Source organism: Myxocyprinus asiaticus, chromosome 42 (assembly GCF_019703515.2).
Source record: "Myxocyprinus asiaticus isolate MX2 ecotype Aquarium Trade chromosome 42, UBuf_Myxa_2, whole genome shotgun sequence".
NCBI lineage: Eukaryota > Metazoa > Chordata > Actinopteri > Cypriniformes > Catostomidae > Myxocyprinus > Myxocyprinus asiaticus.
The window spans coordinates 11,599,895-11,620,000 of record NC_059385.1 but is presented as its reverse complement, the minus strand read 5'-3'; the positions used below and the strand labels follow the sequence as shown (position 1 = coordinate 11,620,000).

The following is a 20,106-nucleotide window of genomic DNA, read 5'->3' as shown; positions in this document are numbered from 1 at the left end:
TGATTTGCTTGTAAGTAGACCTAGTATTACAATCTTGAGCTTCAATAAAATTAAATAAATTAAATTCCACCATACGACTGCAAATACCTTTGATTAAAAACACTTCCAAAAAGATGGTCTTTCTTAATCACTTGCTGATATATTAGTTAGGCATTAAGTGTCATATCCCACTACATATATAAATGATCGCTTGTAACAATTTTAATTGTAACTTAATTCATGATCTATTTATTATAATGATGAACATGCCAGGGTTTATTAAATGCATGCTCAGTTCAGTCATATTTATTTTAATATCTAAGCAATATGTTACATTGTATTTAAACTCGGGACCATTAAAGCAATTGTCTCAATTGGGAGCATCTGCTGTTTTTTATTCTGTTTGTGTTTCATGAAGTTACAAGCGAAACGCAACAAATTTTATCTGTTTACAGCTTATAAACCCTAAAAGTTTTTTACTCCAGGCATTTACTTGATATTACTTTGATATGTGAGTGAAATAATATGTTTTACATTTTACTTGCGAACCTTCAGATCAGCACGATGATTTGTCCGTATGTTTGATTGATAGTACTCTATGTGTACGGTAAATAATTATATTTCATAAGTTATGGAAACGGAACACTTCTAATTTGTCAGCAAATTAAAAATCACCTGGTAAGAGTTAGTTCTATTGCCTATATGCATTGTAAAGTCTTTAAAACGACACCCATTTTGTGTTATTCAGGCGAGTAGTTAATTAATTTGATGAGAACGTTACAATTATGCCAAAATATTTATGTATTATTATTATGATTATTTAAGCAAGTTAAGAGCAAGCATACAGTAATTTCCTCATTCATTTCTGCCTGGCAACATGTATAATAAATAATACTGTATGTACCTAAATGTTCACATATTTCGAACTGATTTTTGATGCTAAAATAATTTAATAAATACTTCTGAATCCAGAAATTACATTGCTTTTGTTTATTTATGAAACATATAGTTGGCATTTTGGCCGTGTACTGTACTCACAGAACGGCGCAGACACACCAGCGCAGAACTATAAATATAAACCAACACATTGCCACTATGCGGGCATACGCTGTAGGTTTGACACAGAAGTATAAATCAGCCTTAAGACCATTTCATGCTTTTTAGAGTCCTCAAAACAAAACAAAAACTGTGGTGAATCATCTACTATAATATTCTGAAATATTTGAGATTCATTTTTTAATATGTTGCTTGCTGAAAAATATTTAGTCAGAAAACATGGCAACATTTAAATTGCTGTTAAAAGAGAAACATTCTTTTTGGAACCAGGGTGGTGTAGTTATGACATCTACCAGCAGGGACTTAATGCACCACGCTAACCAACCACCCAAACCCATACTCCTTGTTGTAACATAGCTGCTGTTGTCTGATTGGCCAAGGAAACAGTTGCTAGCATATTCCGACTCATAGTAATTCCACACGGGGCTTTTCATGAACGCCTGCTCGGAGCTCAACCACACAACTTTTCAGTGATGGCGTACAATCCACTTTGCTTCACACTTTCCTTTTACCCCTCTCACTCACTCCATCAATAACATTTTCTCTTTTGGAGTGGTAGGATTAGCACATTCTCACTGGACTCCCTCAAGGAGACTCAGAAGTGCATATGGTCGTGTTAAAAACAAATTTTACACAAAGCAAATGTCTATTCACACCCAAACTACGAAGCTCTAAAATTGTGGGGCCTGGGTAGCTCAGTATTGACGCTGACTACCACCCTTGGAGTCGTGAGTTTGAATCCAGGGCATGCTGAGTGACTCCAGCCAGGTCTCCTAAGCAACCAAATTGGCCCGGTTGCTAGGGAGGGTAGAGTCACATGGGGTAACCTCCTCATGGTTGCGATTAGTGGTTCTCGCTCTCAATGGGGCGCGTGGTAAGTTGTGCGTGAATCGCGGAGAGTAGCATGAGCCTCCACGTGCTGGGATTCTCCTTGGTGTCATGCACGACGAGCCACGTGATAAGATGCGCGGATTGATGGTCTCAGAAGTGAAGGCAACAGAGACTTGTCCTCCGCCACCCAGATTGAGGTGAGTAACCGTGCCACCACGAGGACCTACTAAATAGTGGGAATTGGCATTCCAAATTGGGAGAAAAGAGGATAAAAAAATTTAAATAAATAAATAAAAGTTTCACAAACAAATTTGCTGCAACACTGAAAACCTGGGTCCAAAAATGAAAATGTAATCTTGCAAGTCATACAGATTTTGAATGACATGAGGGTGAGTACGTTTTCATTTTGGGGCGAACTGTCCCTTAAATGCCCAGTGTGGTCTTCTGCGGTTCTTTGCAGTTCCCCAAGGGTTTCTTAAAACCTGAAATATATTGAAACCAGCAATCAGAGGTTGTTACACTCATAAACGTGTTTTCTCCCAGGTTTTCAGAGTGTTGCAGCAATTTCACAGCTTCGTAGTTTGGGTGCGAATCAACGTTTGCTTTGTGTAAAGTTTGTTTTTAACCCGACCATATGCACTTCTGAGTCTCCTCGAGGGAAACATGAAATGGACTTTCTTGTGTGAAACATACAAGCTTTTCAATACAAGGAATGTGGATGGGGACCAGGGATAGCCATGGTCACCAATCACTTTCATTGTATGGACAAGAGGAGCTTGGACATTCTGCTAGATAACTATGTTCCACAGAAGAAAGTCAAACAGAAACGACATAAGGGTGAATAAATGGAGAGAGAATTTTCTTATTTGGGGGAACTTTAAGAGAAGAGATTTTCGTCCCACATGCTACTGTATAATCAAGCAAGTTGCACTGTATCTTCACCTCCGTGGGGCCTTTGATTGAATCTGTCAGAGCGGTCAACAAGTCCTTTGTGATATGACTTTACAACTTTTCCTTCCGTTCCTTTCTTCCAAAAGCTCTTATGGTGATGATTTAATGACAACACACATCATTCGTTAGCAATCATCAAATTGCAGTGATCCAATCAAAGATCCAAGAAAGAACTGAGAGATGGCCAGCTTCTAATCCAAACCATCAACATTTTCCTATGACTAGCACAGGAAAATTCAAACAGTTTGTTGACAAAGTTTAAGTGCCAATATCAGTACAGTGAAACAATGCAGACTAATACTCCCTGAGCAATTCATCTGGGTTAGGTTTCAGCCCTCCCGTGACCATGCTGGTCCAAAACTGCACCCTTTGACTATGCTAAAATGCTCTGTATGTGCCACGAAGTACAGCTGACCTGCCACAGACCATTGCCAAACCAAGTCCAATGCACACAAAAGTGACCTACTTTAAACAAACTCAACCTGAAAGCTTTGCATATCATTTGAAGTGGAGTTTTAAAATTGTCTTTACACAATTGTAGTAATACATCTTCAAATACACTTCAAACTTTATACTTCATTACCAGTTAAAGGTTTGGACACACCTACTCATTCTTTACCATTACTATTTTCCACATTTCAGAATAAAATTCATCAAAACAATGAAATTACAGGAATGGAAGTATGCGGCTTATGAACTGATCACAATATTGTGAAGCAATTCAAAGCGGGATGATTTTTAAACCTTATTGAAGGAGTTCTCTTGTATGTTGAGCACTTTTAAGCTGCTTTTCCTTAACTACCCATTCTAATTAATCAATAAAAAAATGTAAAAATATATATTTTTGATCAACATAAATATTAAATATGTTTAATAAATTTAAATGTGACTTTACATCTGGTACAACACCCATATTGACTATCTTCCATGGAAAGCAAAAGGAAATGTTAGGCAGAATGACAACCTCAGTCACTATTTACTTTCATTGTATGAAAAAAAGATGCATTGAAACTGAATGGTGACTTTCTGCATACCTTCTTTTTTTTGTTTCGCAGAAGACAAAAAACATTAACACGGGTTTGGTGAGTAAATTATGGTAGAATTTTCATTTTTGGGTCTCTTTAAGATCATGAGAAACAAATTCAGTCAAGTGTGTCCAAACTTTTGACTGGTAGAGAATATAAACTAAATTCACATACTTTTCTATACACCTCTTTTTCTGCTATTTGAGATTGTAAACTAAACCCCTCATGCTCATATTTGGGGCCTCTCTTTTCCTCCATCATAATGTCTCTCACGTTTCCCAGGCAGCACTCTGCATGAGCCGACCACGGCATAAATCACTGGGCCTTTAAAACCCACCCTGTAACAAGTTCACACAGCGACAAGAAAAACATTTTTTATTTTTTTACCAGCCGTGTCTCCTCGTTATATGCAGGGTGATATGGCACATTGATAAGGCAGCTCAAAGTTGATTTAACAGCTTTATTGTTGCCGTGATTGAGATGGAGAAATCTGATAGGCCACTTCCCCCAGGTGAGCGGCAGTTATCACCCAATCAGATTTCACGCATGTCTGCACTCTTATCAGCCCTTGACCCGACTACCAGTTAACACCAGTTAACATCTCACTCAGCCAATCAGAAGAGGGCACAGGAGGTTACCCGGCAACCGGCAAGTCAGCTCAGACATCAAACACACATTGTTGTGCAAACAAAAACGCCTCTATCACAACAACTTTCTTTTCATGTGAAACACATTGTAGGAACTAGGGCAATGATTTTTGCGAATGACATCCCAAGGAAATCATTTAGTCTCGCAGTGACCTAAGCAGTAGATTACTAGTGGTATTAGCGGTTACTATTGCTCATACTTATGTTTAGAGATTTGAACATACATCTAATCTCAAGTATTAAATTTATGAGAAAACTTCTATAAAAATAATTTGCATTATTCTGTGCATTTGTGCTCAGGACATGAACATGATCCCTCAAATTGTGCAGCTTGGTGAAAAAAAAAGAAAGAAGAAAAAAAAAGTGTGAAAGATCCCATAGACACCAGGGGCCGGTTGCACCAGCTGTGCGTAAGTTAAAACTTTGCCTAGTTGTGGCATAAATGGGCACTAAGTCACAATTTACGCACTACTAAATATATGAGCATTGCACCATTAAACTTAAGTAGGACGTAACCCTAAGTATAAACTAAATATTTACGGCAGCCTCCGACCAGGAGTAATGCATGGAATTAAAAAGCAGACTGATATTTTATGACATCAATGAGCTCATGTTTTGCATGACAGGCATCAATCATTTCGACATATATGATGATGTTGAATTTACACTCGTTTACATTCATGAGAGAGAAAAACAAAATTACTTTTATGCGGCTCTTCAGCATGAAACCGATCTAACGGTGCAGTTTTCAGGATGCGTCGCCCGGTGTCAAGTTTCAACATATACGAAATATATAAGATATTAAAATGAATAAATGTCTATTTTTCCAGCCTGTTGTATTAGTATTTATTTATCAACCCTTATTTATTTTAGATACAGTTCCTATATATTGTTATTTACACAGGGCAAATATACTATTTATTAAATCTACTTTTATTATGTATCATATTTTAATGGGGATATAATTTATTACAGCTGACAGTTACATGAACAAACAAGGTTGGAACATCAACCGTAACAAGATCAAATCGAAGTTCATGGCTTTTTAACACTTCTGTATACAAACTTGAAGGCTGTTTATTGGATAAATACAGGTAAACGTCATATTATGCGACTACGCATTACTTTACGGAGAGCTTACGACCTACTAATTAAGTCTTGCCTTAAGAACAGGTGGTGCAACCAAATGAAGCACTGACTTAGTTACAAACTAACTAGTATTTACTAAGCCCTTAGTGTGAACTTTACGTCCTAACTTACATGAGAACTTACGCACAGCTGGTGCATCCCTACCCTAGACCCAAGCCATATATAGGGACCAGAATATCATAGAGAGATACAAGTGGGCTCTTTTGACTTGGGCTGGTAACCACCTAGCAACCAACCAGAACACCCTTGCACCATCCCGCAATGCCCTAGCAACCACCCAGCAACGCCCTAGCAACCACCCAGCAATGCCCTAGCAATCACCTAGCAATGCCCAAGCATTGATGCATTGATTCATTGATTCAGAAAATGAAGAAATCGATTTCATAGGAATTAAAAAAACAAAACAAAAAACAGCTTGCAACATACCAGAACACTGTGTTAGCAGATTATCGGATGGATGCACACCGTCAGAGGCAGAAAAAAGGTTTGATCAGAAGAATTGAGGGGAGAAGAAAATGGTTATAAACACAGTGAGGAATTTACTCATCGACCTTAAACATAAATTAATTCCCTCCAGAGTCATTGGATCCAGAACAGAGAGACATTATTGCAAACAGTGTTCTCTCTCTCCACTTTTTGTCTTTCTTTCTCTCTCTCATTATCGTTATCACTCCCAGATTTGCCCTCTCAGTATGTTTATGTATTTACCGTCCAGTGATCGGCAAATAAATCTCAACTATTGTCTGTTTGCAAGTCAGCAGCCCAGCATCGTAGAATCAGGCCCAAAAAAACAGGAAATGAAAACAAAGACAGATGCTTCAGGAGAACAAAGATAAGGCTCGAGAGGTTTTGGCGGCCACTTTATGCTATATGAAAAAGACCCGGAGAGATGGGAGCTCATAAACCAATCTCCATTGATGCAAAATTTTGCTTGCCACTAGTTAAAAGGTTCACGACATGTCTTTTTTATTATTATTTTATGTTTCGTGCGGTTCACTTATAATATTAGTAAAGTTCTTATGCACAGAAACAGTCATATATTTGTAAAACATGACAATTTTCCACCCACATTCTGACCCTCTGTCAGAAACACTCGGTTTTGGTGCTGCTTCTCCTTTAAGACTTGACAGTAAACACCCGATGTTATGATTGGCTCTCTGCTCTTAACTGACCTGCCATCTGACTGCTCACCGCTGCTGGGTGGGCTACGGAAATTATAAGGTAAAGTAGGCATTGATGAGTTGTTGTGGATGAGGTCAGATGCAAATGTCTACTACAGTGTGACATCACAATGTGGAGGAAATAGAGAATGAGTCGTTTTGGCAGCTTGGTTTCAACAAATGCTCTTTTTGCAGTGAACAGGAAGTTCTGAGTTCTAAAACATACAATATGTTTTTATAGTACAATGACCTCTTATATGTCAAAAGATCAAGGAAAATTAATTCTTCATATCATGACCCCTTTAAAGCACAAGTATGTCATTTCTGCGCCAGCAGCATCACCAAACGCATGAATGTATTCAAACAGGTTTCTTGAACATGCCCCCAGTTAGGCATTGGTCGGTCAAACAGATAATCCCACCACAAACTCACGCCACTGGTTGAGCCAATGTTGCTGCATTTTTTTGAAAGTGCCACAGAGCTACACTATTTTTAATTTTCAGGGAAATCAACTAACAGAGAAGAAAAATTATTTTAGCATCAACTATATTTTAGAATTGCTTTCTCATTTCCTTTCAGTTTCAAGAATCCGCTTCCATGGAACATTCCACAGATCATTTTGTCTGCGTGTGCATGAGTGTGTGCAGAAAAGACAAAGAAAGGAAATTAAATACAGTCTGTCTAGTTGGTACAGTATCTATAAAATGGAAGGAATCAAAAACATTTCTGTCTCTTCTTTTTTTTTTTTTTTTTTTTTATAAATGCCCTTATATCAGGTTACAGCCAGTCTTCTGTCGTCTTTCCCATTCCTTCACGTCCTCTTTCCCTCATAGTGATACGGGTCACACACACACAGTCAAACACACACTCAGTTTGCCAAAGCCACAGAGTGAGGGACAGGTCTGTTTAGATATCATGCATAATTTCTTTAAAGGGGGGCACTTAGATCCAGTTCAAACTAATCATTTAACGTTAAAGCGGAAGTGTGCCATTTTTTCTATATTATTATACAGCACTTCCCCCTATCCCAGCTTTATATGCAGAGACAACTATAACTAAACCATTTGTAGGTTGATTCACCCAAAAAGTATGGCTCAGTTATTAAAAATTGCTATATATGTCTGTGCATCCCAACCAATAGTGAGAGTTTGGGGTGGGACCATCTGTTTTTTGTTTTTTTTTCAACCAATGGAAGACAGGGAGTGTGTTTGGGAAACCTGCTTGAAAACAGTCATTCTTTTTGCAATTCCATTTAGTGGCACTAGCCAGAGATTACACAGATTACAGCTTTAAACTCAATTTTCCCTTTAAAAATGCTCTCTGCTCTCATTATACTGGTATGATTCTAGTGTCCCTGATAGATGTTTTTCAATGTAGGCTAATAATTACACTTTCAATCCATAAATAAGGTAAGGTACGCAGCCTGTGCGAAGGAATCAGAAATATTGGGTCATACGTAAAAAAAACACGCCACATATTTGAACATGGTTCCAAATATCCTTTACAAAAACACTTTCACTGCACAATGAACAAGTGACGCAACATGGAAAAATCATGAGCGCAAACAATTGGAAGGGATGTGAGCCTGAACGGAAAAGAAAACAAACACATGAATATCTGCAGTTGTCCCCTACCTGCTGCTCAGATCAGGAGAATGTTAACACACGCCTCTGTCTACATACATCTCAGAATTCACCATTGTCTCCATTGCTGAGGGGGCAGATAAGATTGTGCCCCATTAAAATATTTAGGCCTCCGTCATTCCTGCATGGTCTTTGCCGAAAGACAGCTGATCCTTTTGACACTTCGACACGACATCATCTGTGCTCAGTTTTGTTCAATAGAGGTAAATTTAGTTGTTTAGTTGCTTTGCTATGCAGGGGTAAATGCAAGTCTCCGGTCTATTCTTGAGCAGTCTCGCTTGTTGCCACTTCAGGATGACCATAAATGGGGTACAAATTAGTGTCCTATTACTTAAGCAATAAAATCCCTTGTTCTTTGGAGTAAAAAAATTAATAAAATAGATATGTTAATAAACTTTTGTATAATAAAATTAACCTAGCCTTAAACTCACCAAATATCTGTATTGATTTTGTCCAGCTCAAACCTGTTACAGAAGTAATTGCAACAAAAATGATTAAACAAATATTTTTCTTACAATTATGGGAATTTAAAATGTATCAGTAACTATAAAACATAATGTGGTCTCAAACTAGCTTACCCCATTGAGTGATAGCATCATTTAGAATAAATCAGCAACTCTGTTACTGGCAACCCTATAACCCATTCTGGCATTTATTTTATTTGTATGTTTATTTATTTAATTTATTTTATTTTATTTAATTTCCAGAAAGTAATGAAAGTCATGCATTCAGACATTTCCCAAATCTTGGTAACAGTGTTGCACAAACAGCAAACCTAATTTAAAATAAATAGAATCTAGAACAGCTTAAATAAAATTTGATAAACAATTTTCTGAAAATGAAGCACCTCTATTCAATTACTCTTGAAAAGAAAATTCTGGGTTCACAGGAAGTTAAGCTCAATCCACTTCTTTTGTGGCATAATGTTGATTACCACAAAAAAATCATTTCGACTCGTCCCTTTTTCTTAAAAAAAAAAAAAAAAAAAAAAAAAAGAGCAAAAATCTAGGTTACAGTGAGGCACTTACATTGAAAGTCAATTGGACCAATTTTTGGAGGGTTTAAATTCAGAAATGTGAAGCTTATAATTTTATAAAAGCACATTAATTCTTCTGTTTAATCGTGTTTATTTGAGATGTAAAAAAGTTTACATTTTTACAGTTGTTTTAGGGTTTACGGCGTTGGGTCGTCATAGCAAGGAAGTTGAAAAATTGTTAATGACTTGAAATGGTTAGGAAGCGATTTTATTACACTAAAATCATGTTACCACACATACTGTTTATGTCTTATGGCTATATTTTTGAAACAGTGAGGATTTTAACATTTACGGATTGGCCCCGTTCACTTCCGTAAGTGCCTCACTGTAACAGATTTTTTTCACCTTTTTTTTTTTTTTTTTTTTTTTTTTTTTAAAGAGGAGGGACAAGTCAAATAAATTTTTGTGGTGATCAAAATTATGCCACAAATGCTGTTGATTGAGCTTAACTGGAACTGAACCTGGAGTTAATTTGCATTTCATTGGTTCTGTACTTGTACTGTGCACAGTGACAATAAAATTTAATCTAATCTAATTTAAGACTTTCTAGCCCTATTTTTGTATCATCTTCGTGTAAAATGCCTGTTGCCTACTTTCATAACTTTCCAGCTGTGCAGAATTGCTCCCCTTCTGATTAATCAAATAAACAAGTCCAGCTCCTTAGCATGAGCCAAAAAGCTTTCATTTCAACATGTATTTTGTAATTGGACCAAAAGGGAAATTTCTTTCTTACAAATCCAAGTGTAGGAGTTCAAGATCTCCAGTTTAGCTCACGTAAGCTGCAGATTTGCTGTGTTTTGAGGCCTGCAAGCGATCAGGCCTTCCGAGTCACGGCAAGGAGGCGTTCATGTCCAGCTAAGCCTTACATCAATGTCTCTCAGCATATTCAGCTGTATTCTGTAATGTGCATTCCATCCAAAGTTAGATATTACAGCTTTGGGACTCTAGCATTATGAGCGTTACATAAATTTGTGTTAAAACATCGTGGCCATCCAACCCAGCAGACAGGGAAATGCATTACGCACACACACAACTCCATTGTGCATGCCAAAAGATGGAGTAATCGCAAGCAGAATCCAGAAAGAATGCACTCTACATTAACCCAGAGTGATTAGACTTGACAACACTTTTCACTGAAGGTAACATATGAAAGAGAGAAAGAGAGAGTAGGACTAAGTGAGCTGGCTTGCTGTACATGTGGGCAGGTGTCTACATAAACAGTATTCTAATCAAAATGGAACCTCATTAGCAATTGATGAGTCACTCTTCATAGGCTGCAACTTTGTTAACTACTACTAAACTTACAGCATAGGAATACAGCCACTCAGAAGACCTCACTAACGCCCGCAGATGATTGTAATTCCAGGATGTAGTTAAGCGAATTATTTTACAATAACAAAGTTTTCACACTTTTTGACCAATCAATTTCCATGACATTTCATTGACCTTTTTGAGCTAAGATTTTAGCTATAAAATTAGGGCTGTCAATTGATTAAATTTTGTAATCAAATTACTTGGTTACGATTAATTAATCAAATGAATCACAATTAATGACATATCTATATTTACTGCAAAAGCCCCCTAAATAAAGGTAATTTAGAATATAATGATTATAAATATAATACATAATAAATATTATAATTCAGACCAAATACATTTCGTTATATACATACAGTATATTGTGGCAAGATCCAATTAAAGCATTTAGACAATAAAAAAGTGTCTTTAAAAGTCAAAATATTGTTTGCTTTATTTCCATATCATTGAAAATAACCTTATTATTGGCCTACATCCCCTCTGCTCTATTTTTAATTGTTGGTCTATGTAATGATCTGTCAGACTGATGCTTCTAAAGCATCTCACTTTGGCTGCATTGCGTCTCACTAGTTTTTGGTGCCTCTAGTCTTAAGCGCTATGCTTTTAGGATGACGTGCCAAGTTAAACTTTGAAAAACATGTCTTGATCGTCAAAAGCACATCTGTAGAGGGTTGAGCTGCCTGCCCATTGGTTTGATGAGGCACGTTGCATGTACAGCTGGAGCACCGACTGCCCCCTACTGTATCAAATTGGTTCATAAAGCTTGCATTGTTCTGTTAGCAGTAATGTTTCTTTTTTACAGAATTAACGTACAGGTCAGGAGCATGATTGCCTGGAAAGCACAATTTTAAAATTCCCTGATCTTTCCAGGTTTTGAAAAGGTCAAGATTATAACTGAAATATAACCTTCGGGCTGTTTCTCAACAAAACCTACCATATGCCTTTAGAATATCTGGAATATGACGTGCGGGCCACATAGACTACTTTTACATTACTTTTGGCTACTTTTTCAAACTTTGAAATGAGTCACCATCACCTGCCATTGAACTGAACAGATGAAATGGGATATTCATTCAGATTGTTCCTTTTGTGTTCCACATAAGAAAGTCAAAAGGGATTGGACTGACATGAGGGTGAGTAAATGATGACAGAATTTACATTTTTGGTGAACTACTCCTTTATACCGAAAGATAAAGTTGTGGCAAAGAAATCTGAATTACCACCAGTGGTTAAACCTACCCAAGATTAGCAATCTTGGTACACAGGCCATGGAGAAGATGATGAAGACATGCTGATGCACTTTATCCCTTTATTAAAGCTTCTCTATAAGAAGGACTTCATATCCCCTCAAGCCTTCTCGACACTATTATTACCACAGTCTTCCACAAAGCCCTGAGAGTCAAAAACACCAGCATCCGTTTTCAGACGGCCGAAGCGGAGATTAAGGCTGAACTTGTTTTTCTGTGAGGCATGGCAGGCGTTACCGGTTCTCAGGTCATTGCTTTAGGGTTTTGGAGGGCTTGTGCAGACACAGCTGTTAAAACCGTACCCGATAATCCAGTCCAGAACCATGCCCTGTGGCGAGGGAGCATACGACCCGCTGACCTGCTGAAAGGCGCTAAAAGCAGGAAGGGCTTATTGCCATGGCAACTACAGGGTCAAGCTCTATACCCTGAACTTTGCCATACAACGCTGCCTCTGTTCTCCGACATGCTACTTTAATGACCGACATGCTACTTTTGCTGGAAATCAAAAGGCCAAGATCAAAATGGTGAAGGTTTTTAAAAAATACATATTCTGAGAAGTGGGAAAAACAATACCAACTTCAAATAAAATTATGTAAAATATTTTCTCATATTCCAGCTTAACATGCAGAGACAACAATAAATAAGCAGTCTGTAGTACTATCAAAACATTGCTCTCTTTGATGAGAATATATACCAGCCCAATCAGGCAACATCGACTCAACCAACGGCAAGAGTTTGGGGCTGAGCTATCTGTTTATCGACCAATGGCAGATAAAAAAAAATCCAGAATAGTGGGTGAAATACACTAGATTTAGCTATATTACGTAAGACAACTAGCCTAGTTAGGACAATTTCTCACTCAAAAAAGATTTTGAATGCTCAGAATGTTGATTATCCCAAGGGTGAACCAGCTGTGAGGAGAAAAGCGAGATAAAAGTTCAATTCGACAGCTAGCTGGAATTTCCTTTGACTTGCTTGAGCCTGACTGAGAGCATTTCCTGTATAAGGATGCAGAGAACCAAAAAAACTAAGTTTAGACGTAATAATGACAGAAAATACAATGAGCGGCAAAGTTGCAGACAGATTTAAAGGAACAGTTCACGGATATTTAAATATTTTATTTACTCACCCATATGTATCAAAAAGTGTAAGACTAACTTTCTTCTGTGGAACACAATATAGGTTCTTTATGGCAGAATGTCACAAAAAGCTTTTGCGTGGCTTCAGAAGACATGGAGTATAGCACACAAGTAAATTGGATTACATTTGTGATGCTTTTTTCTTCTTTTTGGAGCTTGAGAGTCCGTGGTCGGCCTCAACTTTCGTATGGAAGAGAGCAGCCTGAGCATTCTGCTAAGCTTCTCCTTTTGCATCCCATGGAAGAAAGTCATACAGGTTTGAAACAACATTAGGGTAACTACATAATTTTCACTTTTGTATGAAGTAACCCTTTAAAGCAAGCGCTAAACTTATTCTTGTGACTATAATTTCATACATATCTTTTTAAACCAAACAGACAAAACTGCTCTAGACAAAACACTTACACTTAAGCCTACTAAAACACAATCATAAAAACAAAAACAAAGGAAAGCACTCGTTACAATAGATTTTTGGCAACTTGAACTAATGTAGATCACTGTATCCCCACTTGTCTTCCATGAGCACCCTGTTATAGTATGATGGACGGGCTGCCCACCCTGCAGTAGCATAAATCGTACACGAAAAGGAAACATTTCTCTTTTGATTAATGATTCATTTTATTAGAAGACTAACTACTCTCATTTTATATTCTCTCTCTTTTCCACTCTGTGTTTTTCCCACTAAAAACTTGTCAGGTTGAACGAGCCTGACAGTTAATCGCTGACAACATGGTGCTGTCAATCAGAAACAAATGCTTCCTCGAAGCTGATAACAACCACGCCATCCGTTCATTCAACCCGGAAAACAACAAGAAAGTTTTTTCTCAAAGAGTTAATCAGGGGCTACACATACTTAAATTCACTCTGGATTTCTTCATGTCTTGCAGACATATAAGAATGCACATCGACTATCAAAATTTTAGTAAAAAATCTGCACTAATAGATGGATACTTATTGGGTAAAAAACAGGAAAATGATAAACATTATAGCTACAGTGTGTAATTTCTGTACTTCTAGTGGCATCGAGTGAAATTACAAAAATAATGATTGTTTATCCTGTGTCTACCATTGGTCTGACAAACAGGTAGTCCTGTGCTCCCGCCCCCGTCTCACGCCATTGGCTGAGACAGAAACTGACATGTCGGACTACATAAACACAGCAATTTACAGTTGTCTGTGAATGTTAAACTGGGACAGGGAAAGGTATTTAAATGTTTACAAATTTACACAGAAGCTTTAAGTTCAATCCACTGCACCTGTTAATTTCTTCAGTCAAAATATACAGTGGTATAAGGATAAAGTAGTAGGAAAAATTATGGTTCCTTCATCAAATTAAGTTTCACAGAATCAAGCTCAATCACAGCATTTTCTTTCCATGCAGTCATCCTCCAAAAAACTAGTGTAAAAATGACAGAGAGAGGTACAAAGAAAGCTGGAAAGTAATATATCCCGTGCATGTTTCTGTCTGTTGGTATGTGTACACAAGTATGCAACCTCTGTGTGAGTTTTTGGAATCTCGGCCAAGATGTGGGCCCACCTCAGGACGAAGCAAAGATATTGCACAGACTCCTAATCAAGACTACCAAGAGACTCACAAACACCATCAAGAGTAGAGAGCAGTACCCTCCAGCTACTTCTATATCACCCTACTACAGTACCACGCTGAGGGGCTGCCCAAGATTCCAGAGGAAATATATGAACAAACTACACACTCGAACATACAATCAGAAAAGACTAAGCCCTCCAATGGATATACTCTTAGATTTAGAATACAAACACTTCATGTTTCTCATTATCTTAAAAACCTTTTGATCTTAAGGCTTATACTTAAATGCTTGAAACTAGTTTTGTAGACAAAAATTAACTTTGCCTATGTATGAATTTCATTACTAAGCTACTATATATGGGTTTCTTCAACTGGGCACTTTTAGCACTCTGGACTTCTAGAAAGTCTTGCAAAAACACTGTCACACTCATTAATATTTTTAAAAACTGTCTGCTAAAAATGTCCAGCAATGTGTGCATGCATGACAGGAAACTGTCATTTTTGTCTTTATTGTGAAAAAGTCATGATAATTCCCACTACGGTGTTATTTCCAGCACCTCTCAAATTCTGTTTAATGGAACTATGTGTTAGAAATGACGGTGATGGAAATTAAATTTTTTAATCCATTTTTGGAATAAAACGTCCTACTACTTTGGCTAATTTCATAGCTAACATATGCTTTTTTTAATGCTAAATACACACAATTAAATAATATTTTCACATATTTGCATAATTTCGCAGAATTATAGCTCAATTGGAAATGACGGCCAATAAAATAATAGTTTAATAGTGATATTAACCATGATTTTTTCTTTTCTTCAAACATTACTGGTCTCATATTTCATTTCAAGCATGCTCTTCACTGACACTTTTGTCAACTTGGTTATTAAATACACTAACTTTTGAAAAAAATTATAAGGGCCAAATTTATTTAGATTACCATAGTTTTAAACATGTAACAATTTTTTTTATGGATTTTCATAGTTTAATATTGAAAGTGTGGGTCTAGGAGAAGGTTAAAACAGTAAAACCAATCCATGGAAAGTGATTAAAAATCAGTAAAAATCAATCCCTGGGATGTTAAATTGCCCAAAGTTGAAGAAACACACTATTACAAACCTAAAACCAAAATAGATTAATTGGTTCGGATAGTGAAAAAAGAGGTCAACACCTGTACATAAGATACATAAGAACTCTAACTTGAAAAAGCATGGATAAAACATGAAGTTGGCTGAAAAAAAGCCCAGAGTGTGGGCTTTGAAGAAGCTAAAATGTCGAATAGTTTTCATTTGCTTTACATTTTGATCACTTCTTAATCGGCATACTTCCATTTGTATTATTTCATGGTTTTGGTGACTTAACTGCTATTCTAAAATGTGGAAAATAGCAATAATAGAATATGAATTAGTGTGTCCATATTTTTGACTTGTAGATGTGGTGTAAATCTATCCAATTTAAATAGGCAATAAAGTGTAGGTGTGTATGGATTTTAGCAAATAGATACTTTTGGGAGAACGCAGTGTTTACAGCTTGTCTGTTTCTTAACAGTTAACAAGATCTGCAGAATCAAAGACAGTTCCTTTATAGATATGATTTCATGATGTTGTAATACAGCAGAACTGTGTTTGTAAGAACACACATGGTTAAATCTGACTATAGGAAGTGTGTCATAGTTAGGTAACACAGTTCCTAAAGGGCTTCCTTTATCTCTCAGGTTGTGTTATATTAAGAATAGAACTTCAAGGTCTCTGCTTCAAGGCTGTATTAAAAGAGCACTGCTGCCACTAAGTGGGGCAGAGAAGCTACAGCAGAATGTTCCACCAACATTGAACAGGCCAATGGAACCCCTTTACTGAGCTTGAAGGAGTCTGCCAATTATGACCAGGTGGAATCATTTTTCCTCCTTGATTTCCTGCTCTCCTCATCTGTCATGTCATTTATCCAAGGATTACGGTTATCCAAGACTGCAAAAATATCAGTCATCTTTGTCTAAATGATGAGCTGCCACCTTGAAGCAGGGGCCTATTTGGAAAAGACACAGAGCGCTATCTGGCGGAGAAGGGAGGGAACATTTCTGGACTCTGAGGGAATTGCTTCAGGGTCACAAATGGCAGGATAATACAATTCTGAAATGCATCTGAGGGAGAGAATGAATTTTAAATTGGAAATTTGGAAAACTTTCATTGTCTACAAGTCATACATGTTTGTAATAACACGAGGGAGAGTAAATTATGCCAGAAATTTCACTTTGGGGGATTACACTAATTGTAAATTGTTCATATGTTAATGTGCTTATGGATGTGATGTCATAAGTGGTCTAGGTAGACTGGGAGGAATCTTTGCATTATGAACAATCAAGTATGACTGCATAGTACTTGGAGCTCTTTTATAACAAAAGACCAGGAAACATAATATTTTCTATGATATGTCCTTTAAATAGAGTCCATCTCACCTAAGCAGGGAGAAAACACTGTAGGAGTTCCTAACCGAGCTCTGGTCCACCTGGAGCAAGCTGTTCTTCTTCCTGTCAGAACTCTCCTGTGGAGAAAACAACCTATCAGCTTCACAAAGATGACTTCTTAACTGTTGGAAAAACCCAAGAGATATAAGTGAATTGAAGCTACGATGGATAACGAGGTCTAAAGATGGCCAGGAATTTATCTGGGGCTTATTCCAAGAGTTTGAACAATACCTTCTGATCAAACTCAGCTGCATAGTAGCCATCATTCAGTCCAAAGATGATCTCATTTGGGTTTCTTGAACGAATCTGACAGGAAAACAGAGGGAGAGAATATAAAAAGGTTTTGGATGTGGATTTGTATCAGAATGTCCCTTGATTTCAATAGTGTTTACTGGTGAAAGAGAAAAAGAAAAAAAGGAAAAGGGGAGAGAGAGAAAGTGATGTCTGGAATCATTTGATGTATGTCTTCTCATCAATTGTAGCTATAAAAAAAATTAAAAATATACAAAAGATCCCCCACCCCACAAATAAAATATTTACTTGATAAATGACAGCCTGTCTGCTGTTACATGAACTATGCATTTGTTTATTATCAGTAATGCATAGTTGGCAGATAGATGTTAAATTCAGTGTGTTCTCAGTCAGTAATTTTTGTGCATGTATAAACACTACAGACTCGTAATTGTGCAGTGGTAATATGTATTAAGTTACTATGACAACTACTACTATTATTACTATGACAAAAAAAAAAAATATTTATCAGCTATTCTGCCCTTGATATCTAAGTATGTGTGTTTAAATTACAGGCCAAATGATAGTGGATTTTGAAAAACAAATAACAAAGGAGGTTGGAAAGGATGATAACCGATTAATCGGCTGATAGTTTTTAAACTCAATTTATTGAATGTTAAAAAATTTGCTTATTCTTTCTTTGATATGACAGGCACAGGCACAGACACAGAGGCTACAAGAGTCCAAAATTAATACTTAGATGAAAAATCCCAATAATAATAATAAAAACTTGATGCAAATTTGCAGGACTTTTAACTACATAAACCTGAAACACACCAGGGATGTTTTTTTTTTAATGATGGAGACTTGGCCCCCAAACAATGCTCTATATTAAGTATTAACCAAATTAAACTTTTTTTAGCCTATATATATTCACCAGATGAAGGTTGTTTTGTGTGTGTGTGTGTACACAATACATATATTCATGTTAATTTAAACTTTTCATTGAAACTGTGATTTTGACCATTTAATTTGTAATAAATTTTACAATAAAAAAAAGATGCATTTTAACTAGTGGTTTATCAGTAAATAACAGTAATTCAGGCCGTGAAACATACAGGTGTTTATTAATAATACATAAGCGTGGGCCCTGGGTTGCTCAGCAAGTAAAGATGCTGGCTAACACACCTGGAGTCGCAAGTTCGAATCCAGGGTTTGCTGAGTGACTCCAGTCAGGCTTCCTAAGCAACCAATTGGCCCGGTTGCTAGGGTGGGTAGAGTCACGGTGGGTTAACCTCCTCGTGGTCGCTATAATGTGTGGTTCTCGCTCTCGGTGGGGCGCGTGGTAATGTGCTCAAAAAGCCAAGTGATAAGATGCGCGGATTGACTGTCTCATACGCGGAGGCAACTGAGATTCGTCCTCCGCCACCTGGATTGAGGTGAGTCACTACGCCACCACGAGGACTTCGAGCGCATTGGGAATTAGGCATTCCAAATTGGGGAGAAAAGGGGAGAAAAAGTAAATAAAATAAATAATAATAATACATAAGCATGGGCTGCCAGCATCATAAAATTCAATGATGCAGCAAAATGAAGCCAGGCTTTCAAAAACCATAATATACAGTGTGTGTGTGTGTATATATATATATATATATATATATATATATATATATATATATATACACACACACACTGTATATTATGGTTTTTGAAAGCCTGGCTTCATTTTTGAATTTGAATTTATTTAATACACGAGTTTCACAATTTGAGTTGAATTACTGAAATAAATGAACTTTTCCACGACATTCTAATTTATTGAGATGCACCTGTATGTATATATATATATATATATATATATATATATATATATATATATATATATATATATATATATATATATACATACACACACACACACATACACAGTTGTGCTCAAAAGTTTGCATACCCTGGCAAAAAATGTGATATTTTGGTACTGATTTTGAAAATATGACTGATCATGCAAAAAAAAAAAAAAAATCTTTTAAGGATAGTGATCATATGAAGCCATTTATTATCGCATAGTTGTTTGGCTCCTTTTTAAATCATAATGGTAACAGAAATCACCCAAATGGCCCTGATGAAAAGTTTACATACCCTTGAATGTTTGGCCTTGTTACAGACACACAAGGTGACACACACAGGTTTAAATGGCAATTAAAGGTTAATTTCCCACACCTGTGGCTTTTTAAATTGCAATTAGTGTCTGTGTATAAATAGTCAATGAGTTTGTTAGCTCTCACGTGGATGCACTGAGCAGGCTAGATACTGAGCCATGGCGAGCAGAACTGTCAAAAGACATGTGTAACAAGGTAATGGAACTTTATAAAGATGGAAAAGGATATAAAAATATATCCAAAGCCTTGAAAATGCCAGTCAGTACTGTTCAATCACTTATTAAGAAGTGGAAAATTCGGGGGATCTCTTGATACCAAGCCAAGGTCAGGTAGACCAAGAAAGATTTCATCCACAACTGCCAGACCAATTGTTCGGGATACAAAGAAAAACCCACAGGTAACCTCAGGAGAAATACAGGCTGCTCTGGAAAAAGACGGTGTGGTTGTTTCAAGGAGCACAATATGACGATACTTGAACAAAAATGAGCTGCATGGTCGAGTTGCCGGAAAGAAGCCTTTACTGCGCCAAAAA

At 36.9% G+C, this 20,106-nt stretch overlaps 1 protein-coding gene across 7 annotated transcripts in view; it reads right to left on the bottom strand.

Annotated features, from left to right (window-relative positions):
• uvrag (UV radiation resistance associated gene) overlaps positions 1-20,106 on the bottom strand; it is a 142,492-nt gene that overhangs the window by 109,708 nt on the left and 12,678 nt on the right. For all 7 annotated transcript variants that reach the window (XR_007895807.1, XR_007895808.1, XR_007895809.1 and 4 more), the window contains exons 5-6: positions 17,419-17,493; positions 17,179-17,264 (exon numbers count right to left, since the gene is read on the bottom strand). Coding sequence is in view for 4 of the 7 variants with exons in the window: in XM_051684415.1 (XP_051540375.1) it covers positions 17,179-17,264; positions 17,419-17,493 (161 nt within the window). In the remaining 3 variants the exon portion in view is untranslated. The remainder of the gene's footprint in view (positions 1-17,178; positions 17,265-17,418; positions 17,494-20,106) is intronic.